A 25,236-nucleotide genomic window follows, 5' to 3' on the forward strand; every position below is an offset into this window, starting at 1 on the left:
AATTAAGATATTATATTTTATTACAAAAGTACAGTGAGCAATTCTTCATCTACAACAGGTGTGTGTGTGTTAGAAGTCATCCAGGTTGCTCCGTGTGTCTCGTAGGTGTGTGAGTGATGCCAGGACCTCTTCTGTCGGTCTCCTCCCTAGCTGCTTACCCCCTCTGGTTCTCACACTTACTGTCCCACTCACACACTCCTTCTCTCCTACCACTGGACACACACACAGAACACACACGGAAAGAGAGAAATAAACAATTATTGAATTAACATGTTTACAAGCTGTGTCAGTTCATTTAGAATCTACAGTAATCTCATCCGTGATCACCCACGCACTCTTACCAAATATGTAGTTGTACTGGGCCAGCTGTGCAGAGCGGATCTTCTTATTTAAGGTGGCACCCTGGTCATCATCCACGTCAGCCATGAAGTCGGCCTCGCGGAACTGTCGGACCACCTTAACAAGAGCAAAACACACATCACTCACAGTGGTGGTAGAGTAGATAGGAACCAGGCTATGGTAGAATAACAGTAAGGACGGCACCTTTTAAATTCCACCCTGAGGGCCGACACTCTGGTGGCTGTATTACCTGTCTATGTATCATCATGACAAACCCCAGATCACCAGTGTTGATACTCTCCTCCCCTGGGGCTACATATACATTACATACAGGAGGATGTATCGTCAATGTTGTGACTGCCAGGCTTTTTACAAGACAAGTCTAGAGAGAAACAGGATCCGTGTCCTGATAAAGGCCTCTGAGGCTTTAAATGTCCAACATTACATGTCTATATTACATGTCATCTGCTGGGTCTGGTCTTAGCTGCTGCTGGCTCATTAATCATGTGACAGATGTAACTTGCAGAAAATATTGATATGTGAGTAGTGGCATGTACGTACCTAGCTGTGTTTCATTGTTGGTTCCCATGTGTTAAATAAACTAAAACCTGGTCACAAAATTACCCTCAAATCAAGTCCTTCTCAGAGTGTTGATGAATGGTGTGTGGGTACAGTGTTTGGATTATCCTTCGATCTTTGAGTCACTGAGGGATACAGCTTTTGATGTGTGCTGAGTGATGTTGTGTTTGGTCGCGTGTATGGGGGTTTGATTTCAGCCTGCAGTACAGGGGCCATGTGTATCATGTGTCTGAGAGCAGGAGTGCTGATCTAGGACCAGGTTCCTCCTGTTCATGTAATCTTAAGTATTAAGATCCAAAAGGCAAAACTGACCCTAGATCAGCACTCCTACTCTGAGATGCTTGATACATACGGCCCCAGATCTAATATGATGAGTACTGACCTGTTGCGCATACGACTCACTACCGCCCCCTACAGGAATAATCATGACCTGCGCTGGAGACAACCACAGAGGCCTGAGAGAGACAGAAGGGAAAGAGAAACTGAGTGAGTAAGAGGAAGAGAAATGTGGGTAACCAAAACATTGAAACTGTATCATTTTAGATGAATGGGTCATGTGGTCCTCTGTAGCTCAGCTGGTAGAGCACGGCGCTTGTAACGCCAAGGTAGTGGGTTCGATCCCCGGGACCACCCATACACAAAAAAATAAAAAATAAAAAAAATGTATGCACTGTAAGTCGCTTTGGATAAAAGCGTCTGCTAAATGGCATATTATATATTATATTATTATCAAATCACAGATGTACAAACGGACAGACACTCTTCTCACCATTTCCCCCCAAAATTCTCGGCCAATATAGCGATCATGCGTTCCAGTGATCCCAGAACAGCTCTGTGGACCATCACTGGTCTGTGGGTCTCTCCATCCCCCCTGAGAGAGAGAGCGAGAGAAGGTGAAAGAGAGCGAGGGAGAGGGAAGAGAGAGAGAGAGAGAGAGGGAAGAGAGAGGGAAGAGAGAGAGAGAAGAGAGAGAAAGAGAGAAAGAGGGAGAGAGAGAAAGAGAGAGAGAGGAGAGAGAGGAGAGAGAGGAGAGAGAGAAAGAGGAGAGAAAGAGAGAGAGAAGGAGAGAGAGAAGGAGAGAGAGAGAGAAAGAGGGAGAGAGAGAGGAGGAGAGAAAGAGGGAGAGAGAGAAAGAGAGAAAGAAAGAGAGAGAGAGAAAAAGAGAGAGCGAGAGAGAGAGAGGGAGGGGGAGAGAGAGAGAGGGAGGGAGAGGGAAGAGAGAAATAGGGTGAGAGGGGTAGAGGAGATGGAGAGGAGGGATTTGCATGAAGAAAATAAACTGGTGCAGCATGTGCTTAATAATGAGGCTCACTTCAATCTTTTAAAGCTACAATCTGCAGTTGAAACAATAACAAAGTGGACACCCCGCCTCTGTTTCGGTCAAAAGCTAAGGGATGGCCCAGGAGAAATGTAACCACTCTGAAATTCAGAGTTATGGATGCAAGGACTGACCATCCATGATATAAACATTTGTTTTAAACATGTTTTGTGGCTATACAGTGTGTTTACATGTATGTTGTTTACAAACATTGGCGTAAAACAAGCTTATATTTGGGGTTCTGATGGGGTACGACAGTTGAACTAAGAACATGAGGCATAACATATTCTTCAAGAATCAAATTAGTCCAAAAATGGATGTAGCAACTAAGGATTCTAGCTTTAAATTCCCCTCAGTCTAATAACAATGTTTCCAACCACATGCAATCCAATTACATGTATCAGTTAGATAAGAGCAGAAGCTGCATCAGGGAACATCCCAGAACACACAGGTTAAACTGACACAGATGACTGACTCACCCCACATACTGAAGGTCAAATCTGATTGGCAGCTGGAAGTCCAATTGGATGGTGGCACACTGGTGCTGTCGACCAATGGCATCCTTGATCTGGATGTCAATCTAGGACAACAGGAAGATGTGGGAGTGTTAATAACAGGGGGGGTGCAGCGTTACACAACGTTACACAACGTTCAGACAGAAGGGTCCTGTGTAACTGACCTTTGGCCCGTAGAACGCTCCATCTCCTGGGTTGAGCTGCCAGCGCTCTCCAAACTGCTGCAGACTCCTCTCCAACTGCTGCTCAGAGAGAAAGAGACAGAGAGAGAGGTAGAGAGAGGAGAGCGGGGGGACAAGAGGGAGGGGTGGGGAGTGAAAGAGGGAAGAGGGGAAGAAAGTGGGACAGAGAAAAATGATCTTATTTCTTAATTGAGCTTCTCTTCTCTTTGTTCATTTCCTGAGCTTTTATCCACACAGGGAGAGGCAGGGAGCATAGACAGCAGCCACAGAACAGACAGGGCTTTGACTTTCTGTTACATCCACATGGCCATATATCAACACTGATTGGATAAGTGTCTCTCATTATGTGATGTCATTATGCTTACAGTAGAGGAGGCTATGTACTGTGATTTATAGCCTCACTTGTGGGACAGTAAACACACATTTACACAGCTGGCTCTGTGTTCATCTGTCTGTATGTGTGTGTCTGTGTGTACCTGCTCAGCGTGGTCCCACAGTGCAGGCTCCCCCAGGCAGGGTGTAGGTCGGGTGGAGAGGAGACAGTGGAAGGAGAATCCAAACACTCGATAAACACTCCTCACAAACTCCAAACACGCTATGATCTCCTCCTCCAACTGACAGAGACAGAGAGAGAGTGGGAGGGGGGGGATAGAGTGAAGGGAGAAAGAGAGGCAGAGGAAGGGATTGGGGGGCAGGAGTACAGCCAGATAAGGAGGACAGAGTGGTGGAGACAGAAGAATAGAGAATGTAAATACAATATTGTAAAATACATTATAAATAGACAGATGTGAAACTGGAGAGTCCAGGGGTTAAGGGTTAACTCAGAGATGAGTCCAGGGCTTTAGGGGTTAAGGGTTAACCCAGAGATTACTCCAGGGCTTTAGGGGTTAAGGGTTAACTCTGAGATGAGTGAGGAGGAACAGTTGATATATTGACTGTTCCAGTGAAGTGTTCCAGTGATTGGATTAGCCAGAGTGGAAAACAAACCTCACAATATCATGTGAATCAGTGTGTGTATAAGCGCAAGTGTGTGTGTGTGTGTGTGTGTGTGTGTGTGTATGTGGTTTAATGGGATGAGGGGATCATTGGGGGAGTCAGGGATACAATCCCACTTTCTCCCACTGTCTGCTGTCCTAGGACTTTCCGGGGTGGAAAATGTGAGACAAATATCCAAAAAGGTTCAAATGACAGGAATTGTCTTTGTGTGTGTGTGTACCTGTTCAGGAGTGCAGAAGATGTGTGCGTCGTCCTGGCAGAACCTGCGGACCCGGGTGAGACCACCCAGAGCGCCGGACAGTTCGTTCCGATGCAGAGCCCCGAAATCGGCCCAACGCAACGGGAGCTCTCTCCATGACCTTACACGCTGCTCAAACATCAGACTGAAACAGAGAGAGGTGTTTGTGAGACGTCCTGACCAACGTGTGGGGCTGAGTATGAGCGAGAACGTAAGTGTGTGTGTTCTCACCAGTGTGCAGGGCAGTTCATGGGTTTGAGTGCGTAGGTGTGTGTGTCACCGGTCACAGTGAACATGTTTTCACTGTAGTGTTCCCAGTGACCCGAACGCTCCCACAATGCAGTGCTGTATAGAGTAGGGGTCACAACCTCATTGAAGCCACGCCTCCTGTACTCAGTCTGGGGGGGGGTATGGACAGAAGAGGGGGGGGTGGACAGAAGGAAGGGAGGAGGGAGGGAGGGGGAGGAAGAGGGGTCATGGAGAAGGGGGGAGAGAAAGGGAGGAAGAGAGAGATGTAACAACTTAATTATTACAGACAGATTTATTCTATGTGTGTGTCTGAGTGTATATGTATGTGGGTGTGCTCGTGTGTTATCCATGGTTATTTGGAGAACAGACAGTCACAGTGTAGTAATTGGGGTGATTTCCTGACTACTGACCACAACAGGAGTATCCCTGAGGTTACTGTCAGGGTAAAGATGTCTGAATGAGCGGCTGTGTGTGTGTGTGTGTGTGTACGTGCAAGCGTACTTTGCTGATTGTCGTGGCCATTCTAAAATCATTTAAAAAATACTAAGAGTGTGTTTGTAAATTCACTTTGGAGTGCCAGAGCGTGCTCTGGGCGTTTGTAAATTCAGAGCGTTGTCATATTGTCCGTTTGTAAATTCAGAGTGTCTCGCTCTCGGAGCGTTCAGAGCACACACTGGATGCTCTGGCCGAGGAGTAGGGTTGATCCGAGCGTTCTGACCACACAACGGCAGTCAAGCACCCAAGCTAACTGGCTAACGTTGGCTAGCTTGCTAGCTACTTCCAGACACAAGTGAGAGGACACTCACTCTGACCATTTTACTCACCCTAGCAGAGCTGGTTAGGTTGTTTTCATGTTATCAAGAGCATTGGTGACTGTAACTGTGCTGCTGGCAACAATTTACTTACGCTTTTTTTGCCGACGCTTACTGACACAGATCATATTCGACGGGTGTTGAGCGTTCGTAAATTCATCAGTTATTCTGTGCTCTGGCACACTCAGACGAGTGCTCTGAAATCGGAGTAGATAGCCAGAGTGAATTTACGAACGCACCCTAAGTCAACCAAAGCGAAGTTGGTAGAATGTTTGAATTTAGAATGTTTGGTTGATAAGCGTAACGGGACTCCTAATTCAAGTGAATGATTTCACCGTTCTATTCACTCTATTTCTATGCATTTAACACTATCCGATAGGCAAAATACAGATAAATAACCTTTGAAAAACTGGGCCCAGGAGACAAGTGGCTTTTTTCTGATGAAGAGATGGGAAAAACTACAAGCCATTCCGGGGGTGTTGGAGTTGGCTGCAGAGCTTCCTGTGAATCTTGGATGTATTTTGTAGAAGTAGTAGCTAATAAGATAGGATTGGTAAGTATAGTACGTTTGTGTGTATGTTACTGTCCATTTTATATTTTATATCAATACAAATAAATAATAATTCCAGCATAAAAATGGTGATGCGTCTTTGTGTGTGCGTGTGTTACCTTGATAAAGTCAGTGAGTGTGTTGTAGATGTGAGCTCCTTTAGGCAGGAAGAAGCAGCTTCCAGGACTGACGTCATTAAAGAAGAACAGCTCCTGGTCCTGGAGGCAACACATACACACGTTACCATATCAGTATACGCTCCATTTTGGAGACACCGTAGCACATGCCTCACAGTTAGCCAAGATGCTTAGCTAGCCTACTAAAATAGTTTAGTTCGCTAGTTAGCAATAGCTTCTACACTATTCTGCTAGCTACAGTAGCGCTGCCGTGCCAATAATAACCAGTCTCCAAAAAGGACGGGTGTCTCCAGTTGTTTATATTTCTATGCGTATTGGACCTAGATCTTTTTTCTTCCCTCTCCACCTCACCTTGCCGATGCGTCTGTGGTCTCTCTTCCGTGCCTCCTCCTGTTCCCTCTCCCACTCCTCCCTCTCCCTCTCTCCTGGGAAGGCCACACCCATCACACGCATCACACCTGACGAGCCAACAGGATTGGTCAACGTTACGGGAGACACCTGAACAGCGAGAGGGGGGGACAGAGAAGAAAGAGAGAGTAGCAGAAGAGAGAAATATACTGAACAAAAATATAAACGCAACATGTAAAGTGTTGGTCCCATGTTTCATGAGCTGAAATAAAAGATTCCAGAAATGTTCCATATGCACAAAAAGCTTATTTCTCTCAAATTTTGTGCACAAATTTGTTTACACCCGTTAGTGAGCATTTCTCCTTTGCCAAGATAATCCATCCACCTGACAGATGTGGCATACCACAAAGCTGATTAAACAGAATGATCATTACACAGGTGCACCTTGTGCTTGGGACAATAAAAGGCCACCCTCAAATGTGCAGTTTTGTCACACAACGCCACAGACGTATCAAGTTTTATAGGGAGCGTGCAATTGGCATGCTGACTGCAGGAATGTCCACCAGAGCTGTTGCTAGAGGATTGAATGTTCATTTCTCTACCATAAAGCAGTCTTTTTAGAGAATTTGGCAGTACGTTCACCCAGTCTCACAACTGCAGATCACGTGTATGGTGTTGATTGGGTGAGTGGTTTGCTGATGTCAACGTTGTGAACAGAGTGCCCCATGGGGGCGATAGGGTTATGGTATGGGCAAGCATAAGCTAAGGATGGACAATGAACACAACTGCATTTTATCGATAGCAATTTTAATGCACAGAGATACCGTGACGAGATCAACTCTATGCGAAGGAGATGTGTCACACCAGATAAGGACTGGTTTTCTGATCCACAGCCCTACCTTTTTTTTAAAGGTATCTGTGACCAACAGATGCATATCTGTATTCCCAGTCATGTGAAATCCATAAATTTGGGCCTAATGAATGTATTTCAATTGACTGATTTCCTTATATGAACTGTAACTCAGTAAAATCTTTGAAATTGTTACATGCTGCATTTATATTTTTGTTCAGTATATATACGGTATGTCCCGGCCATCTTTGTTCCATAGCCGCCATTTTGGAACCACTGCTCTACAGATAATGGGTAGGGGCTGCGTTTCCCCTTGGGACAATAGAGATTGACAGGATTTGACTTGGCGGGGGCAGGAAACTGGCCATTACAATCACAACATCCTGCTTCTGGTATTGTTTCAATGGCTATTGCTCTCCCAGCGTGGAAAGTGGAAATTCCATTCTGACCAGTACAACACCAGTATGGAAATTCCACTTTCCCCAGCACAACACAACAGCATGAAAGCAACTAGTAGTGCTGAGCGATTAACCAAACAGCTAATTGACCAACGTCGGTTCAATTATTTGAATTCCATTTAGTTCATAATTTCTTCTGTGAGCTCGATGCAGTTTCTCTAGAGATAAATCAGATCATGCCTGAACTGTGCGATGTAGTAGGGAGTTGTAGTTTCCAACAGGCCAATATTCTACATAGTTTAGTGCAGAAAACGTGGTAATTAACTAAAATGACCATAATCCATTGCGCACCCGCCTACTTGTCCGGTTTGTGTGGAGCAGACATAGAGAAAAGAGAGAACGGGCGATCAAGAGTGATATAGAGCAGATGCTTCGTGAGGTATCTCTACCTGAAAATCCATTATATAAGTGATTGATAGTTGGTATTCAGCAGTCATAAAAGTATGCCTTATTTACTTTGAAGAACTACTAAAATAGTGATTTTGTCACAGAGCATAGGCAGCAGCTCTATAGAGATGAGATGACTTGTAATAAAATAAAATAAATATTTTACTAAAGTAAAGTAATGTGAATAAATGATGGTTAATAAGTGATAAGCAGTAAAGGGCATTCTACCATCATAGGAATTGTATTGTGTTGTTGTTACAGCATTCAACCCACATAATGCATAGTGCATTTAATATCACAAAAACAAATACTGAAACCGAAAAGCGCAATTATTTTTGTAGAATCAAACTGAAACCGAACAGACCTCAAGCACTAATTGCTCAGCGCTAGCAAATAGGTCATGGTTGGCATCACGGGTTACCATGCTACAACTCTAACGCTTCTAGGAAAAAAACAAGCAGCGTTTTGTTCCGCTTGTCTTCAGTGTGTCATGTTGTTCTGACTTGTTAGTCTCCAGTGCATCATTTAACTGGCCAGTGACTGCCAAGTGACTGTCAATTACCAGCGCAGTCCCACTATACATTAATATCAGGAAGAGGTCAGAGTTAATGGCTATATTGCATGGTAATGTCACAGCCCATGTTACGAGTTAAACAGTAATCAGGTTTCCATTCAACCTTTTTATGCGAGTAAAGTACATATTGGATAAAACATGTCACTACAGGCCTGATGGAAACATTTCCCTGTAAACTTTCCAAATGTAGACAAAACAAAATACACTAGACAAGGTGGGATCTTTTTGTGTCTGTAAAATTAATTATGCGATATAATTAAATGGCGGTGGAAATGCTTTTATGCGCAAATATTTATATAACAACCATCATATCGAAGTAAACTTGGAGTCACGTGATGACAAGTCTGTGTGGTCCTCCCACTACGACACGTCGGGAAAGCATGCAGTTTATTAGAGTACAGATTAAATAAGTTATAATGAACTTCAGATGGTGGTGAATGCAAGGTGATGAGCTTGATGCTCCTTTCAAATAGTGTATCAAGGGTCTGATGCTTGGCTGCCGTTTACAAATCAAAATAATCTCGCTCTTTTGTCCATAATAATCTCATCATGTAAGCTATTCCCGCACTGTATCTGCCAGCTGTTGGCTACAGCACACGTGCCAATACCAGAGAGGGCACATTCGCTATATTGTTTGTGACAAAACCATCAGTAGAGATGAAAATGCGATGGAAACCCATTTATCTTGTGCTTTTTTTAATCCTGTACATTGAGTTTTACGTCCAGCGTAGTTTAGATGTCATGAGGAGAAGACAAGAACTGTATATTCCTCACTGAACTGATATACAGGCAGGGAGGCTGACACACACACACACAGGTACCTGCAGCATCTTGAAGACCTTGAGGAGACCAGTGTGAGGGAGGAGAGGACCATTGCAGACTCCTATGCTGTCGCCACACCTGACCCACACACGGAACAGGAAGAGATGGACATGTCATCCTAGTATCCAGTCATTTCTCTTTAAAAACACAGACCATGACTGTAGCGTTACCATGTGGTGAGTATGTGTTGTATCAGGCTGTGAAATGTTGAGCAACAAACCTGTACACTGTGACAGTAGGACCACTCATCTGTTCTTCAATCAACTGGAGTCTCAGAGCTCTGTCCTAGATGACAGAACACACTCAGTTAGTACACACACACACACTATTGTATCACGGCCACACCCCTTGAATTAGAGACATTCCTAGATGATGACCATTACAGGCAGTGGTTAAAGACAACACATGTAAACAGTCAATTCCAGAAGCTGCTACAGGTAGGAGCCGAGCAACACACCTACATTCTAGAATACTGTGGGCCATAACTGTAATGCCAGCTAATGTCACATCTAAATGGCACCCTATTCCCTATATAGGGACACAGGATGCCATTTCAGATGCAGCCAATGACAGACAAACAGAGCCAGTGACCTCTGACCTGGAAGAGCTCTGTAACTTCCTGTGTGTTCAGCTCCAGTCTGGAGAGAGGAAGCTTCTGGCCAGCGGCCTCCTTGCATCTCTCCTCCAGCTCAGCTAGGGACAGGGCACTGGGAGAGAGACCAGGGGTTAGTACTGCTTCTCTCTCTCTGTGTGTGTCCATTTAAATTACAGGTTGTAATGCAAGAAAATAGTAAAAACGCCAAGGGGGATGAATACTTTTGCAAGGCGCACACACACACACACACACACACACACACACACACACACACACACACACACACACACACACACACACACACACACACACACACACACACACACACACACACACACACACACACACACACACACACACACACACACACACACACACACACACACACACACACACACACACACACACACACACACACACACACACACACACACACACACACCTTAGCCAGGTCCTCTGTAGCTCAGCTGGGAGAGCACGGCGCTTGTAACGCCAAGGTAGTGGGTTCGATCCCCGGGACCACCCATAAACAAAAAATTTATGCACGCATGACTGTAAGTCGCTTTGGATAAAAGCGTCTGCTAAATGGCATATTAAATACATTTAAACTCAGTTTTTCACAATTCCTGACATTTAATCCTAGTAAAAATTCCCTGTCTTAGGTCAGTTAGGATCACCACTTTATTTTAAGAATGTGAAATGTCAGAATAATTGTAGAGAGAATGATTTATTTCAGCTTTTATTTATTTCATCACATTCCCAGTGGGTCAGAAGTTTACATACACTCAATTAGTATTTGGTAGCACTGCCTTTAAATTGTTTAACATGGGTCAAACGTTTCGGGTAGCCTTCCACAAGCTTCCCACAATACGTTGGGTGAATTTTGGCCCATTCCTCCTGACAGAGCTGGTGTAACTGAGTCAAGTTTGTAGGCCTCCTTGCTCGCACACGCTTTTTCAGTTCTGCCCACACATTTTCTATAGGATTGAGGTCAGGGCTTTGTGATGGCCACTCCAATACCTTGACTTTGTTGTCCTTAAGCCATTTTGCCACAACTTTGGAAGTATGCTTGGGGCCATTGTCCATTTGGAAGACCCATTTGCGACCAAGCTTTAACTTCCTGACTGATATCTTGAGATGTTGCTTCAATATATCCACATAATTTTCCTTCCTCATGATGCCATCTATTTTGTGAAGTGCACCAGTCCCTCCTGCAGCAAAGCACCCCCACAGCATGATGCTGCCACCCCCGTGCTTCACGTTGGGATGGTGTTCTTTGGCTTGCAAGCACCCCCTTTTTCCTCCAAACATAACGATGGCCAAACAGTTCTATTTTTGTTTCACCAGACCAGAGGACATTTCTCCAAAAAGTACGATCTTTGTCCCCATGTGCAGTTGCAAACCGTAGTCTGGCTTTTTTATGGCGGTTTTGGAGCAGTGGCTTCTTCCTTGCTGAGCGGCCTTTCAGGTTATGTCGATATAGGACTCGTTTTACTGTGGATATAGATACTTTTGTACCTGTTTCCTCCAGCATCTTCACAAGGTCCTTTGCTGTTGTTCTGGCATTGATTTACACTTTTCGCACCAAAGTTCATTCATCTCTAGGACACAGAACAAGTCTCCTTCCTGAGCGGTATGACCACTGCGTGGTCCCATGGTGTTTATACTTGCGTACTATTGTTTGTACAGATGAACATGGTACCTTCAGGCGTTTGGAAATTGCTCCCAAGGATGAACCAGACTTGTGGAGGTCTACAATTTTTTTTCTGAGGTCTTGGCTGATTTCTTTTGATTTTCCCATGATGTCAAGCAAAGAGGCACCGAGTTTGAAGGTAGGCCTTGAAATACATCCACAGGTACACCTCCAATTGACTCAAATGATGTCAATTAGCCTATCAGAAGCATCATTTTCTGGAATTTTCCAAGCTGTTTAAAGGCACAGTGAACTTAGTGTATGTAAACGTCTGACCCACTGGAATTGTGATACAGTGAATTATAAGTGAAATAATCTGTCTGTAAACAATTGTTGGAAAAATTACTTGTGTCATGCACAAAGTAGATGTCCTAACCGACTTGCCAAAACTATAGTTTGTTAACAATACATTTGTGGAGTGGTTGAAAAAACGAGTTTTAATGACTCCAACCTAAGTGTATGTAAACTTCAGACTTCAGCTGTATGTACAGTTAACACCTGTTAATTGAAATGCATTCCAGGTGACTACCTCATGAAGCTAGTTGAGAATGCCAAGAGTGTGCAAAGCTGTCATCAAGGTAAAGGGTGGCTTCTTTGAAGAATCTCAAATATAAAATATAATTAGATTTGTTTAACACTTTTTTGGTTACTACATGATTGCATATGAGTTATTTCATAGTTTTGATGTCTTCACTATTATTCTACAATGTAGAAAATAGTAAAAATAAAGAAAAACCCTGGAATGAGTAGGTGTGTCCAAACTTTTGACTGGTACTGTATGTATGTATATACAGTGGGGAGAACAAGTATTTGATACACTGCCGATTTTGCAGGTTTTCCTACTTACAAAGCATGTAGAGGTCTGTAATTTTTATCATAGGTACACTTCAACTGAGATAGACGGAATCTAAAACAAAAATCCAGAAAATCACACTGTATGATTTTTAAGTAATTAATTTGCATTTTATTGCATGACATAAGTATTTGATCACCTACCAACCAGTAAGAATTCCAGCTCTCACAGACCTGTTCATTTTTCTTTAAGAAGCCCTCCTGTTCTCCACTCATTACCTGTATTAACTGCACCTGTTTGAACTCGTTACCTGTATAAAAGACACCTGTCCACACACTCAATCAAACAGACTCCAACCTCTCCACAATGGCCAAGACCAGAGAGCTGTGTAAGGACATCATGGATACAATTGTAGACCTGCACAAGGCTGGGATGGGCTACAGGACAATAGGCAAGCAGCTTGGTGAGAAGGCAACAACTGTTGGCGCAATAATTAGAAAATGGAAGAAGTTCAAGATGACGGTCAATCACCCTCGGTCTGGGGCTCCATGCAAGATCTCACCTCGTGGGGCATCAATGATCATGAGGAAGGTGAGGGATCAGCCCAGAACTACACGGCAGGACCTGGTCAATGACCTGAAGAGAGCTGGGACCACAGTCTCAAAGAAAACCATTAGTAACACACTACGCCGTCATGGATTAAAATCCTGCAGCGCACGCAAGGCCCCCCTGCTCAAGCCAGCGCATGTCCAGGCCCGTCTGAAGTTTGCCAATGACCATCTGGATGATCCAGAGGAGGAATGGGAGAAGGTCATGTGGTCTGATGAGACAAAAATATAGCTTTTTGGTCTAAACTCCACTCGCCGTGTTTGGAGGAAGAAGAAGGATGAGTACAACCCCAACAACACCATCCCAACCGTGAAGCATAGAGGTGGAATCATCATTCTTTGGGGATGCTTTTCTGCAAAGGGAACAGGATGACTGCAACGTATTGAGGGGAGGATGGATGGGGCCATGTATCGCGAGATCTTGGCCAACAACCTCCTTCCCTCAGTAAGAGCATTGAAGATGGGTCGTGGCTGGGTCTTCCAGCATGACAACGACCCGAAACACACAGCCAGGGCAACTGAGGAGTGGCTCCGTAAGAAGCATCTCAAGGTCCTGAAGTGGCCTAGCCAGTCTCCAGACCTGAACCCAATAGAAAATCTTTGGAGGGAGCTGAAAGTCCGTATTGCCCAGCGACAGCCCCGAAACCTGAAGGATCTGGAGAAGGTCTGTATGGAGGAGTGGGCCAAAATCCCTGCTGCAGTGTGTGCAAACCTGGTCAAGACCTACAGGAAACGTATGATCTCTGTAATTGCAAACGAAGGTTTCTGTACCAAATATTAAGTACTGCTTTTCTGATGTATCAAATACTTATGTCATGCAATAAAATGCAAATTAATTACTTAAAAATCATACAATGTGATTTTCTGGATTTTTGTTTTAGATTCTGTCTCTCACAGTTGAAGTGTACCTATGATAAAAATTACAGACCTCTACATGCTTTGTAAGTAGGAAAACCTGCAAAATCGGCAGTGTATCAAATACTTGTTCTCCCCACTGTATGTATGTGTGTATGTATGTATGTATGTATCCTCATTCAGACAGGTCAAAAACGTGGTGGGCGTGGGAGAGTCAGAAAGTAGGTGAGACTGTGGCCTCTTTTCAGCTCTCCTCTACCTAGCTCAGGGGAACCTACTGAGCACTAGGAGACTGGGTCAGAGGTCAAAGGTGAAGAATGAGAGGTCAGGGTCCCTGTTAGAAAACAAATGCATCCCTCCTTCCTTCCTTCCCTCCCTCCCTCAAAGTAGCTGTTCTGTCTTAAAAGAGGCGCCACACGATGAGTAGATTGTTAGTGGGGTAAAATGTATGCATGCATGACTGTAAGTCGCTTTGGATAAAAGCGTCTGCAAAATGACATATATTATTATAAATTATATGATATAGAGGGAAATGTCTTACCTGTTCTCCAGGAGGTGGTCACAGTAGAGGCCAGACTCTGACACGCCCTCTCTGCACACCTCTGCCCCAAACACCCCCTCTAACACCCCCCCCACTACACACGCTCCTGTCCTCCACACTGCCTGGGGGAGAGAGGGAGGCAGAAAGGGAGAAGATGAAAGAGATGAGCGAGAGGAGATGAGAAAGAGAAGAGGTCAACTTCTGCATCTTTGATTGCTCCACATGTAAGATCTTCTATTGGGTTAGATGATTGAGGGAATGTTCTTAGTAAGTACCTGTTTGCCCTCTGTGGTGTCGAAGCCCAGTAGCTGTAGTTCACAGTCAGCCTCCAGGGGGCGAAGCAGCTCCCACAGCTCTCCATTCACCCTGCTTACTAGAGCACCTTTCACACTGCACAGACATGGAGAGTTAGAGATAATGTCAATGTATGTTTGCTTACACCTATCCAATTTGACCAAACTCCAATCTGAAAGCAAACACAGATGGGACACATAGGTGTCCCAGGGAGTTACTAAGGCTGCGTTTAGACAGGCAGCCCAATTCTGATATTTTTTTCACTAATTGGTCTGTTGACCAATCAGATCAGCTCTGAAAAATATCTGATGTGCAAAGATCTGATGTGATTGGTCAAAAGACCAATTAGTGGAAAAAATATCAGAATTGGGCTGCCTGTTTAAACGCAGCACATGTGTTCTGAGGGATAACCAGTGCTTGACCTGGAAAGGAGCTCACTGGAGCAGAGTACCGGCACCTCAACATTTCTGCTGCTTGAGTTCCTGCACCTCTTATTGAATATTAGCTCAAAGGTATTGCCGAGTTCCTTCACCAAAATATAAACAGTACCGGCACTCAAAATAACTACCAGCAACTATTTCATTCCAAGTCAAGCACTGGGGATAACCCTTCGCTGACTTTTAGGATTCTGAATCAACACACACACACACACACACACACACACACGTCTGAGAGGCTAACCGTGCGTTCTGGGCGATGAGTGAGGGCGTGGTCACTCCTGTGGTGCCCTTCACCGTCCTGCCATCAGCCAATCGGACGCTGAGGGCCTGTTCTGTGGTGCCGCTTGTCCTCGGCTGGCCCCGTCTCTCTCTGAGAGACTCAAACACCCGCACACGCTCAGACAGAGCAGAGGACGCCTGTATCTAGAGGCAGAGGGGAGGAGAAAGTAGGAAACAAGAGAATAGGAAAGAAGAGAGCACAGGGGTCAATATGAACAACAATACAGACAACGGGATTATACTATTACCATGTAATCCTTATAGATGCAAATCTTCGCACAATATGGAATTCATAACAAAACGTATGGTATTATGATCATACATACATACATACATTAGTAGTTGCATATTTCAGAGAGAGAGAGGACCCAATAATAAGCTTAATTGAGAACTGTCCCTTCCCACCAAACACCCCTCAAAAACCCCTTGTGGTCACACAGAGAGACACAAATTACATGACAGATTATCGTGCAGTCTTGTTTGGCCGTCATAACACCTTCAGGGCTATTCATAGATCCATCCAATGGTTTGTCAGAGGACACGCCCACACCTATCATAGGAAAATGTTACGCCACTTATTTGGAGAAGGCTAGCTACACAATCCAATGATACTGTACTCAGCTGGTCAGTACAGCTACATTTCATATCAGAACACGGTTTGATAAGGTTGCACACCTTGCTATAGTGCCTCTGAGAGCGAAGCACTGCCCGAACTGACGGTCGACAGACGGGAAACCGTAACAGCACGGTCACGACCATCCTTAATTCACCGGTTTCACCGACAACTTTCCATAATCATAACATTTCACACTCGTCTCTTACGCTGCAAGCGGCCATAACACCGGAAGAATGAAGTTGATGGGGAAGAAAGGTGATTGGCCAGCAAGGGAAGAGGGCGGAAACTTGTGATGTAGTAGCAAGTGCGCGCACGTTGGTGAGCGTCAACAAAAAAAGGCGCGCTCACCGTTAATTTATACATCTCAGTGGCGCCCGCGATCCATTTCAGGCACACGAGACTAACTTCACAGCATCCATCTAAAACCGACTTGCCATGAAAATGACCAGAATCTATTTAACATAGGCATGCTCAATTCCTACATTTAGTCAAATTACGCCCAAGATCAAAAGAGTGGAGCGATCAATAAATCCATCCCAACGTGAGTAGATCACTGCATCTGTGCAGCGCCTGAACAGAATTTATCCATATCCATTCATTGATTGGCTACATGAAGAGAGGAAAAGCAGAGAATATTGTAGCTCAGAGCACAATTATTAGGTTATTACATGCACATAGCTCAAAAGTACTCGCCTATAACGTGGGGCAGAAATTAAGCTACTTTGAACAGACTTCTGGAAGGAATAGTATGAATAGCCTATTTCGTTTACATTGTTTTAATATAGAGTAGCCTATAACTAGGATTAGTTTGAGAGGCTATGTAAGAGACTAGTTGACAGTTGAGCAACATTACTGAAGTCTACTTTGAGAAGCTTTGACACTGGCATCTCAATTCGTACGTTCAAGACACCACTAAGGAGCGTATGGTTAAATGTTCAATAGGGTTTCGTTATTTCATTCCACGTAAGGTGTATTGGTTCCAAGCTCATAGTGTTTGTAGACGTCTTTGTGTATAATAGTTTTTAAATAATTTATAGTTAACTTGTAGGTAATTTTATTTTACCGATATACACGTAAATATAGTTTCATTTATTCTACATAAATGTAAATAACTGAAGTAAAATATACTTCAAAGAGTTACATAGTGTTGATGTACTAACATAAACGTCAATATGAGTTTAGAGAGAAGGGGATCTGCAAGTGACGCAGCCTGGCTCGTATAAGAGAGAACATTGAAAGAACGCTTGGTGGCGCTAGAGTAATTTAACTAGGGACTTAGGACCACCTGTGCAGTGTCACTGAAAACACAATGAAATGGGTACAGTCCATGGGTAGAATGCCCTTAGAGAGACCTTGGACCTTCTCCTCCAATACATTTGAGGAGGGGGTGAGGAGATAGGACACGAGGAATCACAGAAAGACACATTCAGTTAGAGCCCTAGAATCAGGTTACCCAAAATACTGATGACAAAATCTCATTAGGGGTAAAACTCAAAACTGATATTAGATCAGTGTCTAGGGGAAATGTCATTCTCCTTGGCTACTACATGAAATATGGGACATTATCAAGCACAATTAAATACTTGTTCACCGTCAGTATCTCATACTTGGAACCCCACCACCACACAGCTAAGAGACTTGTGTATTCTCATAGGGTGAAACCTATTTATGTTTGTATAAAGAGCATCTCAATGTCTCTCAACACATCCTTTCCTTCATCTACACTGATCTGAATTAAGTAAACCGGTGAAAGCAAATACGTTTAGCACACTTTCCCCACATTGCTTTCACCTATCAGGTCTTCTCAGAACAGTATATGTGGTAATATTACAATATTATCTCAACTAACTTTCATTAACAGGACAGGGGTAATACATGTAAAGTACTGTGCAGTGACTTTGCACTGAATACTGGGTGGGTAGGTTACAGACTTCAATGCTTTCAACGGCTCTGTGCCAGACAGTGAAATCAGAGTCAAGGTGTGTCATACATGCAGTGGACTGGTTTGGGAGGAACTATGGATGTGACAGCAAAGACATGTGGACTAGAGCTATGTGCAAGGATGTGAGCTGCACAACCAAGAAAATCAGTGTCAATCGAAAAGGTTGAATGCAGATGGGTATGGTAGATACTGTAGGATGGAATCACTTCTGTGTGCACACGTGTGTGTGTGTGTGTGTGGAAAACAATAAATGGTAACCCACTTCTGGGTTAGGATCTTCAGACAGTCAATAATAGAACTAAACCCACAATGGGTGTAATAGCATGGCAGTGACTACTTCAGTCTTAACCAGAGGAGGCTGGTGAGGGGAGGACAGCTCATAATAATGGATGGAATGGAGTTAATGGAATGGTATCAAACACATGGAAAACCAGGTGTTTGATACCATTCAATTTATTCCGTTCCAGCCATTACTATGAGCCCGTCCTCCCCATTTAATGTGCCACCAGCCACCACTGGTCTTAACCCATATGGTACAGTACGCTCTTCATGTCAGTGCTCTGTGGTCAATGGGAGTGGTTACTCTGCCTGTTCCGGTCACCAAATCAACCCCTAGTCCCTACTACGCACTTCACGTATATGAAAGGATTGGATAGGTGTAATACGGTAATAGCAACACCTTGACTCTGATAGGTGTAAGCCACCTCTAGCCAATGTAATCCTCCCAGATCGACAAGTGCCTAAAAGGTAAGGCCAAGGGGTTGATTATGTATTGAATATTCATAATTGCAGAGGCTGTCTTTAAAATAAAAACACATGCAGTAGGACTCCATGGAGAGTGGTTTAAACTGTAAAGAATTCATATGAAGTAAATGCCTGGCTGTATGTCTAAATTGTGACAGTCATTGGTAAACATAGTAAATCACTGAACTACAGGAAGGACCAGTGGTAGAGAGAGAGGAGAGCAGTGGCATCGGAAAGGATTGGACACTCAAAAGATTAATGATAGAACATCATTGATGATCATAACAAAAATAATAGCAATGCATCTAATCAAGAAGAGAAAAACATAACACAGCCACCCCCTTCATGACTGAATCATTACATAGTTAATGCAGACTATACACACACCATTAGATTCCTCAAATCTTAAGCATTTTCATGCAAAGGTTATTCAAACAAACATATTTCAAACTCAAGAGTACATTGAATGACAATATTATTTAAACAAACTATTCAAAGAAAATGATGAATTCTCTGAATCCATCCTGGTGGCTAGCGGTCTGTCTAACTGAGGAGAAGTCATTTAGTCTACTGTACAGCAGGGAACGCACACAAACCAAACTGACTGAGTTGATCTGGTCATTATCAGCAGTGACATAGAGAAGCATCACGTCATATATATAGTCAAAGCAAGAGTTGTAGCTTCGATTCAGACTTTATAGCAGAACACTATAAACTGATAAACTAACACTGATAGGAAATCTAGATGAGCATTTACATTGTTTTCCATTATCTTAATGAGTAATGAATGTTTGCAGATAATTCACTCATCACTTCTTCATTGGTGTTATTTGGTATTCTACCGTTCTAAATGTTGATCCAGGAAGTACAGCGTCAGAGGAAGGAAAGGAGGAAAAACAAGAGACTAAATCTAGGAAAGGTAACGAAGGGAAAAGGGAAAAAGTAACAAACAAAAAAACTTCAGGACTGGATCGAAGGAGTGCGCTGCACGTGCATAGGCAAGTATAGATATTTTACATCTGACATGAAGTTACAGCCACACAACAAAAATCACAGCAAGAAATCCAAAACAACTCAAAACAAATGAGCAGTTGGAGAGAGAAAAAATGACATTGTTTGTACTGTTATAAGTCATGTTTCAGCATTTCAATTCAGCTTTGAATAACTAGACAAAAAATATCTATCATACAACAGCAGTCATGATAACTGCTGCGACTGTTCTTACCGGTATCCATGACTGTGACTGTATCAAAGAAAGTAGTACCCTCCCCTTGGTTCGGTTGAAACTGTATTTTATTAAAGACAATACAGGTAGAGATGGCCTAGCAGAGACACAGCGGGTTCATAGTTCAAACTTCTAAAGCACCCGCCTCAACTACTGTGAGTCTCCACAACTCATCATTATCAGCTAAATGTGTCTTTACACTGGACGATTCTTCACTCTCCTCCCCTCTCTCTCCCTCAGATTGGAGAGATGGAGATGGACAGAGTGGTGTTTTGTTGGAGCAACAAGAAGCATGAACATCTGCCTCATGTGTCACTAAAGCTAAGGCTTCTTCACAATCGTGTCAATCACAAGTTAGTGAATAGCGATGCTTGTCCTCTTTACACAAACAACCAAGGTTTAATAGTCTTAACATGGCCAACTCATTCAGTCTATACATTTAAAAGCTGAGAAATATACAGAGGGAAGAGAGACTAAAGCATGGAAACCTCTAGAAGGAGAGAAACAAGGTTATTATTTACAATATGATACACTGGGAGCACGCTGGGGTTATCGTCGAGAAACTCAACAACAGCACACTGATCATAAAGTGAACACTCATTTGGATAACCACTTCCTGTTGAGAAAAATTGTTGTATTTAGGACACACTCTCAGGGAGCAACTTTCTTCCTCAAACCCCCCTCCCTCCATCCCATCCCCCCTCCCTCCTTCTCTCTCTCTGAAAGTGTTTATATCAGTTTAATCACACAATACCGGAGGTAAGTAGAATTTTAGTGAAATAGAATAACCACCTGATGTTTCTTTTTCTATTAGATCTGTTTGATTGTTGTCTCCCTTCTAGTTCACACCTCCATTATTCCCACACTGCTTTAGTGAGGGGAAGCAGAGAACACTGTCGCTCCTGGGGATTGGAGGCAGATTTGGTTTGGTTACCTATTTCATCCATAACACTGCACTAAGCTGGTACTGTATTGTGGTGAGGTGACGAGCTAGCTTGTGTGAAGGTGCGATCAGCTAAATGTAGTAAGATGATAATGAGGATTAACATAGTGAGGACAGACTGGGCTCATACCAGAAGGGTTCTACACATCTTCTCCCCGTGTCGGGTAGCTAGGTGTGTGGGTTGCTTACAATTCAGCTTATCGTGGGTTAACACTTCAATAGCGTGGGGGTAAGAAAGGTCTTTTGGGGGGGTAGAAGGGACCTCCTCGGCCCCCGCCGAACGGAGGGCCAGGACGCTTGCCCCCACGGAACATGGGTGGCTCTCGGTTGAGGTGCGGGTGGGCAGGGGGGCCGCGAGGGTGGAGTAGAGGTCTCTGGGGGATGGAGTTGATGGGGGGGCGCAGGAGGGATGGCGAGGGACGGCGGGGATGGTTGGGGTTGGGGTGTCGGGGCTGGGCAGGGGGGCTAGCTGGAGGGTGCTGGAGTGGAGGAGCTTGGGGACGAGGAGGCAGGGGGTCACCTGAGGGAGAGGGAGGGGAGGAGGGAGAGGGAGGAGGGAGGTTGAGGCCATCCTTGACACGGCCCAGTAAGGGAGGCGGGGCACCGGGGGTGCCGGGGCGGTGGAGAGGGGGTGCGTGGCGGGGGGCGAAATGCTCTTTGACTGTGCCGGGACGAGGCATCTTAGGGGGCTCCCCTAACAGAGAGGACATGAGGGGAGTGGGGCCACCTTTACCCCCCCTGGGTCCCCCTCCCATCCCCCCTCGGTCTCCTCCTCCGTCTGGACGGACCTGGGGAGGGAGGGGCAGCTGGCGGTCGATGGGGACTAGAACCCCGCCTACCATGACTGCCGAGGGGGGAAGGAAGTTGCGCGGGGGTGGAGGGAGCTGGGGCATGGGAGGGGGTGGAGGGCGTGGGATGGGTGGAGGAGGGGAGTTGAAGAAGGGAGGAGGGGGGTGATGGTGGAGGTGTGAGGGGGGAGGACCCTGGGGGTTCTCCCCATGGTAGGGGGGCATCTGGAACTGGGGTGGGGGGCCGTGCGGATGAGGGTGGGGGTGAGGAGGTTGATTAGAATGAGGAGGAAGGTGGTGGTGTGGGGGCGGGGGAGGCATGGTGGGGGAAGTAATGTCGTCAGAGCCGCCCTGATGGGAAGGTGAGGGGGGCTGCGCATCCAGGTACCCTTCCTCCTCGTACCACATCCCTCCACCTGGCCTTCCCCCTTCCCCTCCACCCCCGCGACGCAGCCCTTGGCCAATCACGCGGATGCTCTCCACCGTCTGGATGCGCTCTCCGGTTGGCTGGCGGTTTGAGAAGCCCCCCAGTGATTGGAAAGGTGCTCCCTCGGTGCAAGGCGACACCAGCGTCTCGATACGGTGGTACTGCCCTCCCTCCCCGTCAGATGAGCCCCCACCATCCTCTCCTCCCCTCTTTCCCTTTTCATCCCTCGTTCCACTCATTCCTCCCTCCTCTGACCCGCTGCTGGTCTTGCGGGAACCTACGGACGCTCTCCTCTCTCCGCCGACTGATCTGTCGTTCCCGTGACTCTTCCCCTGACTGTTCTGACCATCCTTCTTGACCTTGCTGCTTCCCAGTGATGAAGAGCTAGTCTTCCTCTTCAAATCTTCCTCCTTCAGCTTGGCGGCCTTCTTCCCCACTCCGTAACCTTGGAAACGAGAAGAGGAAGAGAGGAAGTCCCTGTCGCTGCTGCTTCCTGTTGGGGTGATGACGGCGTCCCAAGGGTCACTGCGGTAGGCTGTGGGTGAAAGATTGTGACCTACGGATGACCCTAAGCTCTTGGGGTCACTGTTGAGGCCAAGGGGGTCGGAGGAGACACCCCCTGGTGTGTCCATGATTTCGTCCTGGGTGGGGGTGCCCCCGCTCTCATCCCTGACGGGGGTCCCGTCTACCCCGTCTCCCCCCAGCAGAGGGCTCCCATCCCCCAGGCCCAGACTGAACCCTGGGTTCCCCTGGAGGAAACGGTTGATCTTAGACTCTAGGCTGGGAGGAGAAACAGAGTGGCTAGGGAGAGTGGGAGGAGGAGGAGGAGGAGGGGGAGGGGGAGGGGGAGGAGAGGCCTCTCGGTTTTTCTCCCAGTCCCTGGCTCCTCTGCTCTTCTCAGGTGTGTCTCGTTTGAGGCTGTTGGTCAGGGGGGGTTTGGTGTTGCTGGGAGTGGTGGGTGTGGGGGGGCCCTTGGCTGCTGAGGAGTCTGGGGAGGCATGGGAGGAGGGGGCAGAGGAGGAGGAGCTACCAGACCTCAGCAGAGAGGACAGACCTGAGGAGAGAGAAGAGAAGATGGAGGGAAACAAAGATATGTGGGGAGAGAGAGAGAGAGAAAGAAAGAGAGAGAGTGGGTGGTTGGAGATAATTACACCAGCAGATACAAAAGTTACACAACATAACAAGTGCCCCCCAAAATGAGCTGAAACAATTCCAACAGAAGCCTTGCATTTCCCATCTCAAAGTCTATCTTATCTGTTTGTTTGTTTGTTTGTTTGTTTGTGTGTGTCTCACCCTGTGTGTGGGTCTTTGACAGGGCGTTGAGGATGCCTTCAGGGGTGACGTTCACTCTGGACAGGATGCTGGCCAGGGCTGGGCTAGGAGGGGTGGGGCCAACTGGGGTTTTAGAGGAAGATGATTGGCCAGAGGGGGTGGTGGGAGTTCCAGGGGAGGGGCGAGACACAGGGCTGGCTGCTGAGGGAGACAAATGTAGAGAGAGAGAGAGAGAGAGAGAGGGAACAATCTTATAATTTCTGTACCAGCGTGTCACAGTATCAATATATTAATTCAGCTTATCTTGCAGACACACACACACCTGTGTTCTTCATGGCTGATGTGATACTGCTCAGTATGGAGCTGATCTTGCCCAGGTCCACGTTGGCCAGGTTCATTCCCAGAGGAGCGGTCGGACCGCTAGGACCACTCACGCCCGCGCTCGTAGGGGTGCTGGGGGTCACCGGGGTGGGGGTAGAGGGGGCTGCCTTTTTGAGAGGGGAGTCAGTGGAGGTTCGAATGGGTATGACAGGGGCGGGTTTCGCTGCAGTCTTGGAGCTGGTCGCCTTGGAAACAGTGGCTGATGATGACTGCTTCTCAGCTGATTGAAACACAGGGGGTTAAAGTGTTAGTTCATTTTTATTTTGACAAGGTTTAGTCTAATTGAGATTTCCCTACAGGCCCTACTACCATCTCCTCACCTGTGTTGGCTGTCTCCATCTCCTCCTCAGACAGATCCATGTCCTCCACATCTCTGTTGTCCCCCGCTCTCACCACTCCCATGTCCCTCTCGTCCATGGCACTCCCATCTAAGTCCGGGTCAAAGCCCAGCCTCCCCCCTCGGCCTCCCCCAAGCCCCAGGAAGGGGGAGTCAGAGCCGGTGGGTGAGGGAGCGTCCTCAGAGGGGGAGGGGATGGGGGAGTCCTCGGAACCGGGTAGGGAGGACTTGAGGGCGTCCAGTTTACGTTTGAGGTTGACCACGCGGTTGGCAAAGGTTTTGTAGGCCTTGAAAATTAGAACGATTTATTAGGTGTTTATTAGATTGTTTATTTGATTGATGATGATCAGATTAACTGAATGACTGGTTGATACTCACGCTGGCCACGATCTTGACTTCCTTGTACTGCATCTCATAGAAGACGTCTGCGTTTCCCAGAGCCTCCAGCAGAGGGGGCCCTACAGGCATCTGGTTCTCCAGGAAACTGACAAACTCCTGCAGCTTCTGGCTGCCCTCTTCAAAGTCCTTGGCAAACTTGTTCCCTCCGGCCTTGTCTGGGGTAGAGATGGATGGAGGACAAGAGTTAAATAAGTAATTTAAACAAGAGGACACAGGATGTGATAAGGTCAGGACATGGTATGACTACGGCTGTCATTACATTTTGTCAGCCATTAACTGTCATGCAAATAACTGCTGGTCTCACAGTAATTGATCGTTAATTAACAAACACATATAGCAGCTCCGGGCTTCCACGCATAGCCTACAAGCCACTGATGCAGACCTTTGGAACATCTATATTTTAAAGTCTAATAAATCCATTTCATACTGTATAGCCTACACCATCACAAATTCATTAGGCTATTTACAGTATTTTAATAATAACATAATAATATGCCATTTAGCAGACGCTTTTATCCAAAGCGACTTACAGTCATGTGTGCATACATTTTTACGTATGGGTGGTCCCGGGGATCGAACCCACTACCCTGGCGTTACAAGCGCCATGCTCTACCAATTGAGCTACAGATGACATTTTAGGCAGGTCTAAAGAAACATTATGATATGAAGAAAATGTAGCCTATTTCAGAAGAACAGAATACATATTCTGA

General features: G+C 45.7%; 2 protein-coding genes across 3 annotated transcripts in view; both read right to left on the reverse strand.

Annotated features, from left to right (window-relative positions):
* Positions 1 to 16,303, reverse strand: LOC311119527 (threonine--tRNA ligase 1, cytoplasmic-like). The gene is made up of 18 exons (XM_084157753.1): positions 16,128 to 16,303; positions 15,415 to 15,596; positions 14,715 to 14,829; positions 14,440 to 14,561; positions 9,953 to 10,061; positions 9,575 to 9,639; positions 9,354 to 9,432; positions 6,267 to 6,413; positions 5,898 to 5,996; positions 4,399 to 4,565; positions 4,150 to 4,312; positions 3,410 to 3,547; positions 2,916 to 2,993; positions 2,716 to 2,816; positions 1,688 to 1,789; positions 1,301 to 1,373; positions 342 to 456; positions 1 to 212 (listed from the first exon to the last, which is right to left on the reverse strand). Exons 1-18 carry the CDS (start codon positions 16,209 to 16,211, stop codon positions 70 to 72), a joined length of 2,082 nt encoding a protein of 693 aa, XP_084013879.1. The 5' UTR covers positions 16,212 to 16,303; the 3' UTR covers positions 1 to 69.
* LOC311119513 (uncharacterized protein) overlaps positions 15,522 to 25,236 on the reverse strand; it is a gene marked incomplete at its 5' end in the record, with an annotated part of 23,182 nt that continues 13,467 nt past the window's right edge. Inside the window, 6 exons of one of the 2 annotated variants that reach the window (XR_014611989.1) lie at positions 15,522 to 15,590; positions 20,772 to 23,191; positions 23,431 to 23,610; positions 23,732 to 24,010; positions 24,111 to 24,414; positions 24,506 to 24,681. Coding sequence is in view for 1 of the 2 variants with exons in the window: in XM_084157752.1 (XP_084013878.1) it covers positions 21,138 to 23,191; positions 23,431 to 23,610; positions 23,732 to 24,010; positions 24,111 to 24,414; positions 24,506 to 24,681 (2,993 nt within the window). Of the gene's footprint in view, positions 15,591 to 18,845; positions 23,192 to 23,430; positions 23,611 to 23,731; positions 24,011 to 24,110; positions 24,415 to 24,505; positions 24,682 to 25,236 lie in introns of those variants that run through there. The other variant, XM_084157752.1, reaches the window with a different exon arrangement.

The sequence above is a fragment of the Coregonus lavaretus genome (genome assembly GCF_964263955.1).
Source record: "Coregonus lavaretus genome assembly, chromosome: 3".
Taxonomy (NCBI): domain Eukaryota; kingdom Metazoa; phylum Chordata; class Actinopteri; order Salmoniformes; family Salmonidae; genus Coregonus; species Coregonus lavaretus.